Below are 17701 nucleotides of genomic sequence, written 5' to 3' on the forward strand. Positions count from 1 at the left end.
TATCTTAAATCCCAAGTACATTCTCTCTTTGGGCTTTGGCTTTGGGTTTTGTTCTGGATATAAAAGAAGTGGATGGGGTTAGCCTTCTTAAGGTCACATTCTGGGAAGCTGTCGAAAGCTAAAGACTTTTCCCCAGAGTCATGCATTAGTTCATTTCCACGTAACTCATTGTTCAGTGTCAAAGTGTTCATGGAGAGATGATATGTGGGATGTGGGGAAAAAGAAGCAAAGTTGATCTGGTTCTTCCTCCTCAACCAGTTAGTTGAGGATTGAGACACTCTTGTAGGGGGAGGAGTGATTGGTTTGCTCTTTACTGGTTCCAGTAGCACCTTAGAACAGACTGTACCAGGTATGATGGGGTAACGATTCAGGTAACACCTTTGGCGTCCAAAGCCAAAATAGGCAGTTCAACAGGTTTTCCTCCCGCCCACAGAAGAGGTCAAATAGATGTTGTTCTCCTCACCAGTGGGAGGGGAGAAGTTGTATCTATATTTAAATTTTCCTCGCCTCATATAATGGCATTTCTAATTAGTGGGGAAAAGATAGAGTCACCAATTGGCAAGCCATAGCCGTCAAAATTAAATTTGATCTCATACCTCATTCCTTCCATCCAAAAAAAACTTCAGATATATAAGGAGGGAAAGTTATTAAATGGAAGAAATACAAGAAGTGAAACTTATTAAAGATCTAGAAGAAGATACAGGAAGAATTTTTTGGATAATTTTTAAATGGAGAAGGCATTTCTAAGCAAGACACAAAACCCAGAAGCCACAAAAGGAAACATTAATGAGTTTGACTACGTAAGAATTTAAAATTCTGGGGCACCTGGGTGACTCAGGCAGTTAAGCATCTGACTCTTAATTTCAGCTCAGGTCGCAATCTCATAGTTAGTGAGATCGAGTCTCCCTGCACTGACAGCACAGATCCTACCTGAGATTCTCTCTCTGCCCCTCCCCCTCCATCAGTTAATAAATAAACATTTTTTTAAAAAGTGTTTCTCAGGGCGCCTGGGTGGCTCAGTCGGTTAAGCGTCCGACTTCAGCTCAGGTCATGATCTCGCAGTCCGTGAGTTCAAGCCCCGTGTCAGGCTCTGTGCTGACAGCTCAGAGCCTCTGTGCTGACAGCTCAGAGCCTGGAGCCTGTTTCAGATTCTGTGTCTCCCTCTCTCTCTGACCCTCCCCCGTTCATGCTCTGTCTCTGTCTCAAAAATAAATACACATTAAAAAAGTTTAAAAAAAAAAAAAACCATAAAAAAAACTTTAACACCATAAAGTTAAAAAGAAAAAGCAAGCAACAAACTAGACGGGGAAAAACCAGTATACATAACAGATAGTGTGCCCTTAATATATGAAGGGCTCTGGGCGGGGGTGCCTGGGCAGCTCAGTTGGCTCAGTTGGTTAAGCGTATGACTTTGGCTCAGGTCATGATCTTACAGTTTGTGAGTTTGAGCCATGTGTCGGACTCTGCTCTGATAGTTTGGAGTCTGGAGCCTGCTTTGGATTCTCTCTCTCTCTCTCTCTCTCTCTCTCTCTCTCTGCCCCTCCCTCATTTGTGCTCTCTCTCAAAAATAAATAAACTGAAAAAAAAAATTATATATAAATATATATGAAGGCTCTTGTGAAAAAAAGAAAAGGTTAACAACCCAAAAGAAAAGTGGCCAAAGCCATATGAAAGTTAACAAAGGAAATACAAATGGCTGTTAATTATATGGGGAAAATGCTCAACCTCACTCCTAGATAGTGAAATGCATCTCACTTCAATCTTTCCCCCTAATGAGGGGGCAAGACATAAGAGTTTGATAAAACAATGCGGGGTGCAGAGGACCCCAGTGTTACTGGAAGTGTATATGGTTCCTAGAATAGAATGCAAGCTCCAGGAATGCAGGGTTTTCCTCTCTTTCATTCACTGGTATATATCCATAGTACCTAAAGTAATGCCTGGCACAAAGCAGGGTCTCAGTAGATATTTTGCTACGTAAAGAAATGGAAAAACAGGATAGCCTCTTTGGAGGGCATTTTGGAGGAATTTATCAAAGTTAGAATTGCACATACTTTTTGATTCATTACTTGTACTTGTAAGATTTGATTCTGCAAATATGTATGTTGTTACACGTGAAAAATATCAGATTATTCTTTGTAGTATTTTTGTTCATAATTTTAAAGATTGCAAAAATGTCCATCAATTGGAGATTGGTTAAATTACACTAGAAAATATGATACAGTAGAAAAAAGAATAAGGAAGCTCTTTATGTCCTAAAATGGAGCCATCTCCAAGATATCAATTAAAAATGTAATGTGCAGAACAGCGTGCTGCTATTTGTGTGACTAAGAAGGAAAGGGAAGAATACAGGTGTTTGCTTGTGCATGTGTGGAGTATCTCTAGGAAATAGTTCAGATGGCCACAGTGTGGGGAGGAGAACTAAGGATTGAGGAAGGAGAGACAATGAACACCTTTTTGCTCTGATGGAAATTTTTACCACACACATGCTATTTAGTTAAAGAAGTTACCCTTCCTGAGTTAATCTCTGTCTACACCAGATACAGCATCCTTTTTATTTATTAACTGAGCTACATAGACACGTCAGTGAACTTGTGATTTGTTTTTAGAGTATAGTCTACAGCACCTGTGAGAAATCAGTTACCTGGCTGTCATGTAGTTTTCCCTCGTGTCTAATTTTCTGCACACTTGTTATCTTCTTAATGTCACATTTTTCCTTTTCAGATCAAAATTACAATAATGCCACAGCCCTTGTGATTACCTTTCCTGTCAATAATTACTATAATGATACAGAGAGGCTCCAGAAGGCCCAGGTCTGGGAAAAAGAGTGAGTTGCTGTCTTTGTTGTGTGGGGAGCTGGACGCTAACAGAATGCACTTAAACCACAGTCAGCTCAGTTAATAACCAACATCAGGTCTAAATTATGTCATTTTTTTCACTTGGTACTAATGATGTTAAGGAAAAAAAATCGGTGTATCTGTAAACATTGTTTGAATCTGTATCCCTGCACAGGAATGCAAAAGCATATATGCAGAAATGTTCCCTGCACCCTTTTCTCATAGTGAACACCAGGAGCAAGCTGGGTGTACATTAGTAGGGGACACACATGGTAGAAAATCACGCACTCATTAAAGATGGGTAAGTAAATGGTTCCAGATGGAGGACACAAAAGCTGCAATCAACGTGGTCAGGCAAATATATGCTATCCATGGTAGAAAAAATACCCATCCCTAGAAAAAAAAGCAAGGGGCCCGGGAAATTGTTGACTATGTTTATAACCCCTAAAGAATAGGAACAGAGAACGGGTTTTTGACTCTATGCCTTTCACTGCTTTTTTAAAATAACTTTGTTGGAATATAAATCCTATGCCATACATTTCACCCATTTAAACTGTGTAATTCAGTAGCTTTTAGTGTATTCACAGATACCTGCAACCGTCACCACAGTGAATTTTAGAATTTTTTTTTATAATCTCAAAAAGAAGCCCCCTAATCCTTTAGCTATCACTCCCACCTGTCACCGTCAGCTTCCCACATCCCGGCCCTGTGCAAACATTAATCTCATTTCTGTCTCCATACATTTTTGTATTCTGGATTTTTATATGAATGGAAGCGTATATATGGACTTCTGTGTCTGGCTTCTTTCACTTAGTGTGTTTCTAAGGTTCATTCAAGATGTAACATGTATCAGTACCTCATTCCTTTTTATGGCTGCATAATGTTTCATCCTATGGATATACCACATTTTTATCCACTTATCATTTGATACACATTTGGGTTGTTACTACCTTTTTGGCCATTATGAATAATATTGCTGTAGACATCCATCTACAGATTTTTCTGTGAGCTTCTATGGTTTCATTTCTCTTGGATATATAACTAGGAGTAGAATTTCTGGGTCATATGGTGACTCTTTGAAGAACTGCCAGAGTGCTTTCCATGGTGGCTGCACCATTTTACATTCCACCAGCAGTGTATGAGGGTTCTAATTTCCCCACGTCCTCCCCAACATTTGTTAGCTGACCTTTTGATTCTAGCTGTTGTAGTGGGTGTGAATTGGTATTTCATTGCAGTTTTGATTTGCATTTCCCTGAAGGCTAATGATTTAAAGCATCCGTTTTGGTGCTTATTGGCCATTTGTATAACTTCCTTCGAGAAATGTCTATTCCTATCCTTTGCCTGTCTTTAGCTGGATTATTTGTATTTTTATTATTAAATTGTAAGAATTCTTACATATTCTACAAGGCCGCCATCAGCTACATGATTTCCGGGTATTTACTCCCATTCTTTGGCTTGTTTTGCTTTCTTGGTGGTGTCTGTTGAAGCACAAGTTTTTAGTTTTGAAGTCTAGTTTTTCTAGTTTTTTGTTGCTCATACTCTCAGTGTCATATCTGAGGAACCATTGCCCAATCCAAGGACATGGAGATTTATGCCTGTGTGTTATTTGGAGACTTTTATACTTTATTTATTATGTTTATTTATGTTTACTTTTGAGAGAGAGATAGCACAAGCGGGGGAGGGGCAAAGAGAGAGGGAGACCAAGAATCCGAAGCAGGCTCCAGGCTCTGAGCTGTCAGCACAGAGCCCAACGTGTGGGGCTCGAACTCACAGACCGTGAGATCATGACCTAAGCTAAAGTCGGACACTTAACAGCCTGAGCCCAGGTGCCCCCAGAGTTTTATATATTTAGTTCTCACCTTTAGGTCTTTGATCCATTTGAGTTAATTTTTTCATGTTAACATGAGGAAGAATCTAATTTCATTCTTTTTTGCATGTTGCTATCCAGTTGTCCCAGACCATTTGTTGAAAAGATTATGCTTTCTCTCATTGGGTAGTCTTGCCATCTTGTCAAAAATTAGGTGACCATGGATACCTGGTTTATTTCTAGACTCTTAGTTGTATTCCTCTGATCTTTGATTTTTATGTCTGTCTTTGTGCTGATACCACACTCTCGTGACTACTGTTGTTTTGTAGAAAGTGTGAAATCAACAAGTGTGTATCCTCCTCCTTTGTCCTTCTTTGAAAAAGAAGGGTTTGGCTCTTCTGGGCACCTTGCAGTTCCATGCGAATAGTAGAATCAGCTTATCTTTCTATGAAGAAGTCAGCTGGGGCTCAGGGATGGCATTGAATCTGTAAATCAACTTTTAAAAGTTTGTTCCATGAGCGTATGTCTTTATTATAATATGCTTTGGTTAGGAATCTTTTTTAGTGAAAAAGAAAGGAGACCATGAACGAACTTTTTTTTTTTTTTTTAAACAAACACTTCACGAATTTGTCAGCTTTGCTCAAGGGCCATGCTGATCTTTTCTTGTTCATTCCAGTTTTAGTATATGTGCTACCAAAGCCAAACCCGCGGACCAACTTTTGAACTTGTTCTAGGGGTGCCTGGGTGGCTCAGTTGGTTAAGCGTCTGACTTTGGCCAGGTCATGATCTCATGGTTCATGAGTTCAAGCCCCGTGTCAGGCTCTGTGCTGACAGCTCAGAGCCTGAAGCCTGCTTCAGAGTCTGTGTCTCCCTCTCTCTCTGTCCCTCCCCCACTCATGCTCTTTCTCTCAAAAAATGATTAAATATAAAAAAAAATAAATAAAATAAACTTGTTCTAAACTTGATTCAAGTGGTAGAAACTTCAGCGTGTCTGGAAATTTGTACTCTGGGGGTGTCTCACCTTCTAGTCTCCAGGGTGTAGAAAATCCTAATGTGGGCATAGGTTAAGTAGACATGATTTTTGTGTCATAGAAGTTGGGAAGAAGTGTCTCACTTAGCTGTCACTAAGCTTTAACTAAAAATATAAAATTTGCTCACTCTTTAGGTTTATTAATTTTGTGAAAAACTACAAGAATCCAAATCTGACCATTTCTTTCACTACTGAGCGAAGTATTGAAGATGAACTAAATCGTGAAAGTAACGGTGATATTTTCACTGTTATAATCAGCTATGCCATCATGTTTCTGTACATTTCCATAGCCTTGGGGCACATCAAAAGCTGTAGCAGGCTTCTAGTAAGTGGTGTTTGTGTGTGTGTCTGTGCTGGAGAGAAATGGTGATGCATCGCATGATGTCATTTTTTGCCTCTACTTAATCGTAACTCATTTTGTTCAAAACTAGTGTACATTCCCCTGTGTTTTAATCGTATGTAACATTTCTGTTTCCTGCGGCTATTTTCTCCAGGTCCAAGCCTTTGGTTTATTTTAAACTTACAATTTATTTCCCATAATCCATTTTTTTCTAATTTGTCCACACCATCAGCTAAGAATGGTTGCTTATAAAACATTGCTAGGGAAGACCTAGAATATTTTTCATTTCTTCTCTCAAACTCAGGACTTTTAACTCCAAATCAGCTATACCCAAAAAGAGGTAAAACACGAGGACCTTTTAAAAGTCATAGGACAAATGATACGCTGACAGTTTGTGTCTTTGTCGCATGTCCCAGGTGGACTCTAAAATCTCCCTCGGCATCGCGGGGATCCTCATTGTGTTGAGCTCAGTGGCGTGCTCGTTGGGCATCTTTAGCTACATTGGGATCCCCCTCACCCTCATTGTGATCGAAGTCATCCCATTCCTGGTGCTGGCTGTTGGGGTGGACAACATCTTCATTCTGGTCCAGACCTACCAGGTATATTTTCATTGTCTCACAGAGCTGGGCATCTGACCAAAAACTGGGCTCCATTAATGGCTCTGCAGTTCCATGCAGAGTATTTGTGAGGGTGGACAATGAGGAGGCTTTGGTTCCTTTTCTCTGTGTTGCCGATTGGTGTTCATGGCTCGTTTGGGACATTTCGAGACCAAGAAGTTCACCCTTCTCTTTGGTTGGTGATTTAGATATATAAAGTGAAAATTCATGTTTTAAATATGTATGTAAAAAGGGCTCTTGCACTTGTGGAAAGTATTTTGGACATGCCTGTTATTAAAATGGTTCTCCAATAAGTGTAGAAGAATCAAAGATTTGCCAGAGATGCCGCTGATGGAGAAAATGGTCTTGGTCAATTTATTCTGTCCCGGTCCCCTTACTTGGAGACTCATTGGCATGTAAGAGTGTCTTTAAATGGTCCAGCCACCTGCAGCCTGCATTCCATGTATTTTCCTGATAAGATGATCCAGTCTTGCCTTGAGCTTCTCCCCTGTTACCTAGCAAAGGGGTTTAGTAATACCTGGATGAATTATCATGACAAGTGTGGGTCTCCCATAAAAATTTATGTACAATAAATAGAAGCTGCTAATCATTCTTATTTACCAATGAGTTAACACAAAGCAACAAAGAAGCAAAGAGGTGGCATCGTTATTTAGAAATTTTAACGTCCCTTGTTTTGCGTTTTGTTTTTTTAAGCGAGATGAACGTCTTCACGGAGAAACTCTGGATCAGCAGCTGGGCAGGGTCCTAGGAGAAGTGGCTCCTAGTATGTTCCTGTCATCCTTTTCAGAGGCTGTAGCATTTTTCTTAGGTAATCACTCTTTGAATTCTACCAATCCTACAGTTTTCTGAGCCTGGGAATAGAAGGATCTGGGCTGCTTCCTTGTTTGAGCTTTATTCCATGACTGGAAAGCACAGAGCAGACCACAGGAAAATTTGCTGGCAGTATCTGGGGTATCATTTTGGAAGCGTCCTCTTCCTCCTGTTGTTTCAGGGCAGTGTCGATGTTGGGGTCTGGGATGACAGATACCTGGAACTCCTCTGTTGCTCCTCTTTTTGTCTCCCATGGCCAGTGTTGATCTTTGAAAAGGGCATTCTCACAGAGCCGCGTAGCATTCCATGCAGAGTCCACAGGTGTTGGCCTGCAGGGAGTTTGCCCATGTTCTACCAGACAGCCTTCTGCCTCTGTGCCTACAGAGCACTGGGGGAGCGCTGTATGGGCCGCGCCTCATGCAGGGAGAATCAGCTGCAGCAAAAACCAGCGCTCCCATGTTTCTTTCATATGGAGAAATCACCAGCCAGCCTCACTGGCAGGGCGGCCTGCCCCCGTGTCTGGTGTGCAGTAACAGTAGAACGAGAAAACTGAGTGCATCTTCTGAGGAGGAGGCTGGATTAGAATTGCCCCACAAGTCCAGAGAGAGACACAATTTGCGGGTCAGAAATGGAAATGCTTCCTTTGGCTACTCAGTCACCTTACACGGGGCTGTTTGTTGTAGGGTCACCGAAGGTAGCCATCTTTCAAATCAGACGCGCTCATATGCTGTTCGTCATTTCCACAAAGCAACGCGCTTTGACGCCCGTGGCCCTTATGCTTCCTCTTGATGGATATAGGTGCAACAAGTTATTTTCTCTTTTTACCTTTTTTAGCAGAAAACCAGCACAAGTGTGATGGTAATAGACACTGTGCCTCAAGGCTGGAGTGACTTTGTGGGGACAGTAAGAGCAGTAGAGGTTGTGGCACACAGAGTGCACAGGTCTACATGTTGCTGGCCCAGTGGCGCTGAATCTAATTTTGTTTTTGTTTTTCTTTTCTTTTCTTTTCTTTTCTTCTTTTTTTTTTTTTAAAGCAAAGCTGTGAATCTAGATTTTTGTGTAAGACCAAAAGTATTTTGTTAAATACTGGCTACTTATTTTAAGAAACAGCTTTTTATCCTAAGATGGATTGATCTAGTGTGGGCCACACAGGATACATCTGGCCTCTGGGCTGCAGTTTGCAGTTCCTGGGTATTAACCTAGTACCTCTGACTTGGAGTGCCCTCAGCTGATTGTGACAGAAGTGGGAGACTAACATTGTTGATGTAATAGCAGAATAGAAATACTGCCTCTCTATAGAGTGAAGCATAGAAGGTACTGTAAGAAATGACCCATGTTGGCGGTTCCAAAAGTTTAATGTGCATAGCTTTGCCTGGAGAGCCTCTTAAATACAACTGAATTGGGTATGAATTCCCACTGTCCCGATTAAGTAAGATAGGGTTAGAACATAGGAACCCACATTTTTAACTCGCTAAGTGGTTCTGATGCTGACACCATTTTGCAAAAACATTGGACTTGTGGTCTGTTTCCAGTTGTGGTGTGACAACCACAGACTTCAGCGGCGTTCCTCTGTGGCGGTGTTGGGGGGCAAGGGCTTTCTCATGGCTGCAGCCTGTTCTGGCTCCTGACACAGCCCAGCCTACAGCAGTGTAAGACTTGCACAGAGTCCTGTGCTGCAGGGGCCGTGACGTGGCAGCTTCTCACCCCTGCAGGAGCGCTGTCAAAGATGCCGGCTGTTCACACCTTCTCTCTGTTTGCCGGGATGGCAGTCCTCATCGACTTCCTTCTTCAGATTACCTGTTTCGTGAGTCTCTTGGGGTTAGACATTAAGCGTCAAGAGGTAAGTTAACAGGATCACGGTCTCCTAATTAGAGTCTAGAATCTGACTGAAGCAGCCGGAGAGTGTGACCTTTGTTCCTCTTCGTCGTCTCAGAAAAACCGTCTGGATGTTCTTTGCTGTGTCAGAGGGTCTGAAGATGGAACCAGTGTCCAGGCTTCAGAGAGCTGCTTGTTTCGGCTCTTCAAGCACTCCTATTCTCCACTTCTGCTTAAGGACTGGATGAGACCAATTGTGGTAGGAGTTCGTGGTTTTCCTTCCCAAAATAGATCTGTCACATGCATTCTAAGAAATCGGCTCGCAGGGCCCTTGGGCTCACTTGATTAAGCGTCTGACCCTTGATTTCTGTTTAGGTCGTGATCTCACAGTTTGTGAGATCGAGCCTCGAGTCAGGTTCTGCGCGGACAGTGTGGAGCCTGCTTGGGATTCTCTCCTGCTCTCTCTGCCCCTCCCTCTGTTCACTCTCTCTCTCAAAATAAATAAATAAACTTAAAAAAAAAAATCTGCTTGGGAAGGGGACTCTGACAGCTGCTAAGTATATATCCAAAAGCAAATGTGTACAAACATATAAAATATTTTTCTAGCTAGCTTTTAGCAGTCAACATAAGCAAGTTTTTATTTTGATATAATTATACATTCATAGAAAGTTGCAAAGATAGTACAGAGAGGGCCCAGTTTCTTCCTGTGGTCTTACATAGTTGTAGTTCAATGTCAAAACCAGGAATTTGACATTGGCACAGTGTGTGTCGAGTTCTAAGTCATTTTATCACACGTGCAGATTCACGTAACCACCACTGCAATCGATATACAGAACTGCTCTGCCACAACACTCTCCCTCAGGCTGCCTCTGTATAGAGTCACACACAGCCCTCCCCACACCCACTATCCCTAGTCCCCAGCAACCATGCAAGAGCTTTTTGTAGTTTATGTACTGGATGTAGCCAACAGTGATAATCTATCACTTCTCTACTAAAAGCACATAAATTAGTCTCCAGTAATGGTAAAGTAACACTTAACATTTATCGAACACTTCATATTGGGCATTATGCTAAAATCTGGATTACCCCAGATTTTCTCATTTAATCCACAAAACTATCTTATGTTATACATCTTTTATTTTTCCTATTTTACTGATGAGGAAATAGAAGCTAAAAGAGAGGTTAAGTGACTTCCCCAGGGTCACTCAGCTCATAAGTGATGGAGCCGGGATTTGAACCCAGGTAGTTTGACTCTAGAGAGTATGATCTCAGCCACTACCCCTTCTCTCTACTTACTTACCATGTCGTTTAAACTTTTCAGTTGAGGAAAGTCCTGTTTTTTATGTGTTTTAAGATTTTGTGTTCTTACGTTCTAATACACTAAGCAATCACTGTCTTATAACTCACTTTTCATTTCAGATAGCGGTATTTGTGGGTGTCCTGTCATTCAGTGTTGCAGTCCTGAACAAAGTGGAAATCGGATTGGATCAGTCTCTTTCAATGCCAGATGTAAGATGCTTTCTCTTTTATCTTGTTATGCCAGTGGTGTGAACAAATTTTTCAGAACTTGCCTGCAGTTATTTCAAGCTAATGCCTGCTTCGAAATGCAAGTGCGGACAGGCTCTCCCATGTTAGGAGAAAGCTGTGCCCGTGGGAGTTGTCTTAGCGTTTGAACTCTCAGGCAGCCCACTGGCGAGCCAGAGAAGGCGAGCAGCAAGTCTTTTACCTTGTAAGGTGCCCTCCTGAGGGCGGGCCAGCCACGGGAGCTCCTGGGGTGCAGGGAGGGTGAGCAAAAGGGAGCTGGCTGGGTAGGAAACCCCGAATCTGAGCTGGGGGCCTGTCGACCAGCAGCATCCGGTGCTCTCCTGATCCTTAGCGATCATCACCTCACTACAGCATCATCAGAGCATTCATCCTCTGTCCTGTTCTTTGATCCTTTTTTCAGGACTCCTACGTGATGGATTATTTCAAGTCCCTCAAATACCTGCATGCAGGTCCACCTGTGTACTTTGTCCTGGAGGAAGGGCATGACTACACCTCTCTGAAAGGGCAGAACATGGTGTGCGGAGGCATGGGCTGCAATAACGACTCCCTGGTGCAGCAGATATTCAACGCGGCGCAGCTAGACAGCTAGTCAGTACCACCCGGTCGTCTCGTACTGTAGTAGAAGCGGCCAGAGTCCGCGCGGGCCTGAAATTTCTCACTGCAAATGGATTTGCTTAGAAAATTCATTGTTCCAAATCCTGCTAACTCTAGCTTTACCTGAGCAAAAGCTTTTAAAGGACTAATTTACCAATTCATATTCCGCAGTATTTTCCATTAAATGGTAATGAAACGTGTCTTTTGACTGGGCAGCAGTGTAAAATCTAGAAAAAGAAGTTAGGTTTCAGAAAAAGGACTGAATCTAAAGACTTCCTGCCTGTGGAGCAAGTCAGTAACATCTCCCCTCCTTTTCGTTAGTACCCGAATAGGCTTTGCTCCCTCTTCCTGGATCGACGATTACTTTGATTGGGTCAAGCCTCAGTCTTCTTGCTGTAGAGTCTACAACAGCACCGATCGGTTCTGCAATGCTTCAGGTACTTTCATCTCCTTTTCCAAATCTTTCCCTTTTCTCTGAAGACTTTTGACGTAATTTGAAGCGAATTTGTACTTCACCTCGGGTTATACTTACGTATCTGCCAGTGCCGGGTCTCATAGCTTTCGTCACCATCCCTTCCCTCAGCCATGGTCTCTGAAGGGGGTTGTGTTCTTTCTCTCCCACCTCCCACCACGGGGCTGCGGGCTAAGCAGGGCCCGGGCAGGGGCATCTTATGATAGGTGTCTGGCCATAGTGTCTCACAGATGTGCTCCCCTTCGTTACCACTGTTGCCCTACAGTTTTGTTAGGAGTGTTGAAGTTGTCCTAGAATTTTCTTGATAAAAACATGGAAGCTTTGGACTCTGAGAACACCAGCTGAGGTTATCCTCGAAGCGGGAAACCTGCTTCGGGGAAGAAAGTGTGTACAGGCTGCCTCAGGTGAAGATGGGATCTCAGATTTATTAGACTATGAAAATCATCTGTGCTGGAAGCTTTTGGATCTGGAAAAAGATTCAGGAGAAGAATTCCCCCTCATTTCTTTATCGGTGTCTTTAAACATTTCAAAATCTGGAGACTAATCTTCTGACCTCGGCCCCTCCTCTGTGCTTATGCTAGTGGTTGACCCTGCCTGCATCCGCTGCAGGCCCCTCACCCAGGAGGGCAAACAGAGGCCTCAAGGTGGAGACTTCATGAGATTCCTGCCCATGTTCCTTTCTGATAACCCGAACCCCAAGTGCGGCAAAGGGTAAGTGCCACTGAGCCACTCAGAGACGTGCCTGCCTCCCGTTGCTGTGCACTGGACAGCTGGCGGAGGGCTGGCGTCGAAGCAGTCACGTGGGAAAGGTCTCTTCTCTCCCCCTCCCTGCCCTGTCCCGATCCTTCTGTGAAAGCAGAGAAACCTAAAACACATTTAAAGAAAACTCCTCCTCATTTTCAACTAGTTTACCCTGGCTCGAGTGTTTGTTCCTTCCTCTCCTGTGTCCTGGCCCCCCTGGCTGCACGGATGGGTGCAGAACCCTGTGCAGGTGTCCAGCAGGGCAGAAGGGGAGCAGGAGCACGTGGCATCTCAGAGTGTGTTTAGTTGTGTCTGTGGGTGTTGGGGACAGCATCTCTGCTTGGCATGCCACCCTGGGTTAAGGTTTAGGTTCTTGTAGCCCCACCATTCTTCTCACCAGCCTGTCTGGACATGATGTTATGGGGTGTCTCACTCCCCTGTCTTGCCATGCGGCCAGTGACCCATGGAAGCAGCTTGTCTGGGCCCAGAAAGAGGGAAGATGGCTGGAAGTCTGGGGTGGGGTGATTCAGAACCTTTTGTAGGAGGAAGATGAGTGTCCACAGGTATGTTAGGTAAACCCTGTTTTTCCTAAGAATGTGTAATTGACCAGAATCCCGTCAGTTGGTCATGTGTGTCATGTCTGCTTTGATACCTATAGTCGGTACTGTGTCTAAAAATAAGAATGAGTCTTGCAGCTTGGTCTGCTCGCAGACTGAAGGCCTTGGCCTACATAAAACAAATCCAAGTACATTCAGCTTTTAGGAGGGCAGCAGCCACCACTTAAGGGAGCCTCCTGTGTGCCAGTAGCGTGCCAGGCTCCTCACTTATTTCAGTGGCTCATCTCACAGCCCTGGGAGTAGGTGGCAGTACACCTGTTCACAGAGGACACCACAGCCCAGATTCAGTAACTTTGCCCAGGGTTCTGTGGCCAACACATGGCACGGCTGAAACCAGTCTTCTGGCCACCAACTCCGGGGCCCTTCATTTCCCGCCTCCTGTTAACACAACGCTGCTGCGCAAACACCATATGAAAGCACATTTGGTTGTGAGCAAACCAGATAGAGAAATAATAGCACCTGTGCACCAGAACAACCAAGAGCAGTAAAGAAAAGCCAGTGTGCAAGAGAACAAGCTAAAACCTTCCTCATTCCCTTTCAAGGGGCCTTCCCGTCCCTGAACTTGACATTTGGCCTGACCTTTGAGCCCAGGGTCAGATGATTTCACTTAGCCTTGAGTGCTCAGGATCTGCAGATCCCGTACAAGGTGTGGCTGTTCTGACGCCACTGAGTCTTCTCTTAGGGGACATGCTGCTTACAGTTCGGCAGTTAACATCCTCGGCAATGACACGGGTGTCGGAGCCACTTACTTCATGACCTACCACACCGTGCTTCAGACGTCTGCTGACTTTACTGACGCCATGAGAAAAGCCAACCTCATCGCCAGTAACATCACCAAAACCATGGGCCTTGAAGGAAGTAATTACCGTGTGTTCCCATACAGGTAGTGTGAATTTTCTAAGTGAGGGTGTCATAGGTTAGAGCCCACACCCTGGGGGCTCCCTTGGTGGGATTTTGATACTTGGCTTTCATTCTGACACCTTCTCCATCATGAACACAAGCACAGTGCATCAAGGGAAGTAGCATCTGGGTGAAGAGGGCCAGGATCTACAGCACCCACCGAGGTCTGCGTGCTGGACGTGCAAAGCTCTGTCTCTGGGCTAGAGCTCACACTCTGAAAAAGACATACTCTAAGATGGCACCCGAGCGGGAGGGCACAGTACCTGGGGACCAGACTTCACGGAGAGGGCTGAGCTGCCGTTCCTGGTCACAACCGCTGGGTATCCCCGACTGCTGATTACCTGGGATGGTGCCTTTATGGAGGCTTTTCTTTTTTGTTTGGGTGTTTTCCTTACTAAGAGAGTATGTTAGGAGATACTGAATTTGGAAAATATGGAAAAGTAGAAGAAACAAGTGATTTTTCCCCGTGCCTCTGATCTCACTTAAAGAGTTCCGACCTGTTCCTGACAGGACAGCCTGTTTTTCCATTGAGGAAGTGCCCAAATTGGATGTCCCAATTACAGAGAAGAGCTGGTTAACTTTTCCCAAAAAGCATTTTCTGCTGAGGCCCTGCATAGACCCTATTTGACTTGAGGGAATTCTCAGGATAGATCAGGACTTGGTTTTTCAAAATACCATGAAATACTCTGTAAATACCTACGAAGCAGAATAGGTTGGGCTTATGGACATATACAGTACACATTTTGGGTCATTATTAGGCCCTTCTTGGGTGTCAGTGGGCAATCAAAAGTTCGCTAGAATTACTGTAGAGGAGTCTCGCACAGACGGGGGCAGTTTATGAACGGGATGTGTCTCAGAGTGGTTTCAGTTTTGCAGTAGTGGCAGCATGAAAGGTAGAGCTTCCAGAAGCGAGAATGAGCTGTGACAGAACCTGCTTCTCTCTTCTCCAGTGTGTTCTATGTCTTCTACGAACAGTACCTGACCATTATTGATGACACGATCTTTAACCTCGGCGTGTCCCTGGGAGCCATCTTCTTGGTGACCGTGATTCTCCTGGGCTGTGATCTGTGGTCTGCAGTGATCATGTGTATCACCATCGCTATGATCTTGGTCAACATGTTTGGCGTCATGTGGCTGTGGGGCATCAGTCTGAATGCAGTTTCCTTGGTCAACTTGGTTATGGTGAGTCCTGGTCCACTCAGTCCATAACTCCTGTGTCCCTTCTATGAACTAGTTCTTGGGGTAAAAGACCAAGGCCAGCTCCTGTTCTTGGACAAACAGGATGGCTGCTAGATGGAGTGAGGATGTGGGAGGTGCTTAGGACATTGAAAATGGGACTTTGTAGTGTTGCGAGGGTATTTTGCCTTTAATTTCTTACTCTGAAGCGTTTGCAAAAACGCTTATAGCCCGATGACAAGATGTTCACTTTTTATTTAGAAAAACTCCTTCCTGATGGAATTCTTAACAGTACCTTTTGCTTCCCATGCAATTGTCAGGTGCTATTTAATCGTCTTGAAGATGTGAGCATTTGAGAAAGCATTAAAACAAAGTGTGTCTGTACTTAAAATATGAACTGTTTGGGGCGGGGGGAGCAGCAGTGAGGCCTGACTAAAGCAAATCTGGTGATCGCGTGCTGGCTCTCGGAGGGTGGAGGTAACGTGGGTTCAGCAAGTTCCCTTAAAACAGGCAAATTCGCTATAGAAAACTGGAGCTCTGGGTGCTGGGCCTTGAGGGTCTCACGAGTTGCCTGGTACAGCTTCAGTTGGTGTGATAGGGGATTGGTATACACAAAGTTAAAGGGGATGCTTCAGGCTCCTGAGCTACCTGGGATGCCCTGCGAACCGTAGATCGTGGGAGAAGAGGGCCTGCTTTCTTAGGATTTTCAACCACAAAAGGATGTAACGGAAGCACTTTTTTCCAGAGCTGTGGCATTTCCGTGGAGTTCTGCAGCCACATAACGAGAGCATTCACGGTGAGCATGAAGGGCAGCCGTGCACAACGGGCAGAAGAGGCGCTCGCTCACATGGGCAGTTCTGTAAGTAGCCGGGGTAGACATTTCCACATAAAGTGCCCAGCTCGTCAACTGAGTGCTTCTCGGCAGCTGTAAAATTCAGTAGGGAGAACAGAATTTGAATCCTTTAAGAACAACCAAGGGTAAGTTTCCGGGCATTTCACGAAATAGCTACATCCTGAAATTCTTTATAACTGTTTCCATTGGCAAATCCTTTGTAGACAGGCAGGAGAAGAACCGAGAAGTTTGATTTGAGGACCGGAAGGCCTTTCCAAGTAAGACACAGGCCAGCCATGTGTTGACAAGCGAGGGAGCCGTCACACTCAGAGCCCACGGTGCAATTTATAGTTCAAGCCCAGTCTTCTTAGGTCAGCTCCACAGCCTGCTTTAGCCTATCAGCCAGTTACCTTGCCGGCCTAGAAAATACTGTTACAGAGAACTAACACTTTTGTAATAATTTTAGATAGTCAATCGCTTTCACCTAAAAAAATACAAGGAAGTCTGTTTAAAGACAGAACCCAGTGTCTATGCAGCATACACAGATTTTATTTACCCTTACACCTTTTTTTTCCCCAGGCCCATAAGCAGCAAATCAATTTCAGGTATAATGTAATGCTTATTAACTCTGAAGACTGGGGTTCAACCCCCACCCCCATTGCTTTGGGCCTTGCCCATCCAGAAATCAGTGTGTGAGGAAATGTGGAATTAGAGTAGGTTGGTAAGTGCTTTCTAAACCCCATCTCTTCTTTCAGGTGTTCAGTGGAATCACACTAACAAAATTTGGAGGGATTGTGGTATTGGCCTTTGCCAAATCTCAGATTTTCCAGATATTTTACTTCAGGATGTATTTGGCTATGGTCTTACTGGGAGCCACCCACGGCTTGATCTTCCTCCCGGTCTTACTCAGCTACATAGGTAAGTGTTCTTGTTTTTAAATGGGTAGGGGAAGTATGCTACTAAAGGAGAAGAAAGATCTAGAAGCATTCTTTTGTACTAATGGTCATTTAATTGGTACTAAGTGTAAAAAAAAATTCTGAGATGAGAGTCTTGTCTAAGGGGCTTCATGGCTGTCCAAACAACTTCACTAGTGAACCACTAACACTTTTCCTTCCTAACAAGTTCCCCTTGTCTGCCGAACAAGGCCCAGAAGTCAGACGGTGAAGGAGCCTGAGTGGTGGCGGTCCAGGGGGTTCCTCCCTGCTATGGAGAGGAGTGGCTGGGCCGCTGGCCACAGCCCAGCAGTGCTGAGAGCACCTTCTGGTCCCTTCCTCCCTGTGCCAGCAAAGTGCTCCCTCTGCTCCTCGGGTCATGTCTTGAGACTACCCTTAAGGTCTCTTTACTTCTGCGGCCACCTCAGCTTCTGTAAATGACCTGTGGTTGAAAGGACAACAGTACTAATTTGCTTGACTTGAGCTTTATAAGAAGTTGAAGCATTGAGATAGGGAACATGAGGAGTTGGGGTTTTTGAATCTCAGAGGGATAGAAAGTTTGTACTATAACAGAACTACCCTGTCGCCTTCCTTTTCTACTGAAGAAATAATCCAGAAGTTTTTTCTTTAATCCCTCAC

General features: G+C 44.2%; 1 protein-coding gene across 2 annotated transcripts in view; it reads left to right on the forward strand.

Moving 5' to 3' along the window:
* The window catches only part of NPC1 (NPC intracellular cholesterol transporter 1), a 54166-nt gene that overhangs the window by 35649 nt on the left and 816 nt on the right, over positions 1 to 17701 (forward strand). For both annotated transcript variants that reach the window (XM_058692511.1, XM_058692510.1), the window contains exons 11-24: positions 2722 to 2824; positions 5807 to 5996; positions 6428 to 6610; positions 7322 to 7436; positions 9151 to 9278; positions 9372 to 9512; positions 10673 to 10762; positions 11199 to 11386; positions 11714 to 11829; positions 12446 to 12575; positions 13905 to 14105; positions 15073 to 15304; positions 16044 to 16157; positions 16886 to 17048. In XM_058692511.1, coding sequence (XP_058548494.1) covers positions 2722 to 2824; positions 5807 to 5996; positions 6428 to 6610; positions 7322 to 7436; positions 9151 to 9278; positions 9372 to 9512; positions 10673 to 10762; positions 11199 to 11386; positions 11714 to 11829; positions 12446 to 12575; positions 13905 to 14105; positions 15073 to 15304; positions 16044 to 16157; positions 16886 to 17048 — 2094 coding nt within the window. The remainder of the gene's footprint in view (positions 1 to 2721; positions 2825 to 5806; positions 5997 to 6427; positions 6611 to 7321; positions 7437 to 9150; positions 9279 to 9371; positions 9513 to 10672; positions 10763 to 11198; positions 11387 to 11713; positions 11830 to 12445; positions 12576 to 13904; positions 14106 to 15072; positions 15305 to 16043; positions 16158 to 16885; positions 17049 to 17701) is intronic.

The sequence above is a fragment of the Neofelis nebulosa genome, chromosome 11, assembly GCF_028018385.1.
Source record: "Neofelis nebulosa isolate mNeoNeb1 chromosome 11, mNeoNeb1.pri, whole genome shotgun sequence".
Lineage (NCBI taxonomy): Eukaryota > Metazoa > Chordata > Mammalia > Carnivora > Felidae > Neofelis > Neofelis nebulosa.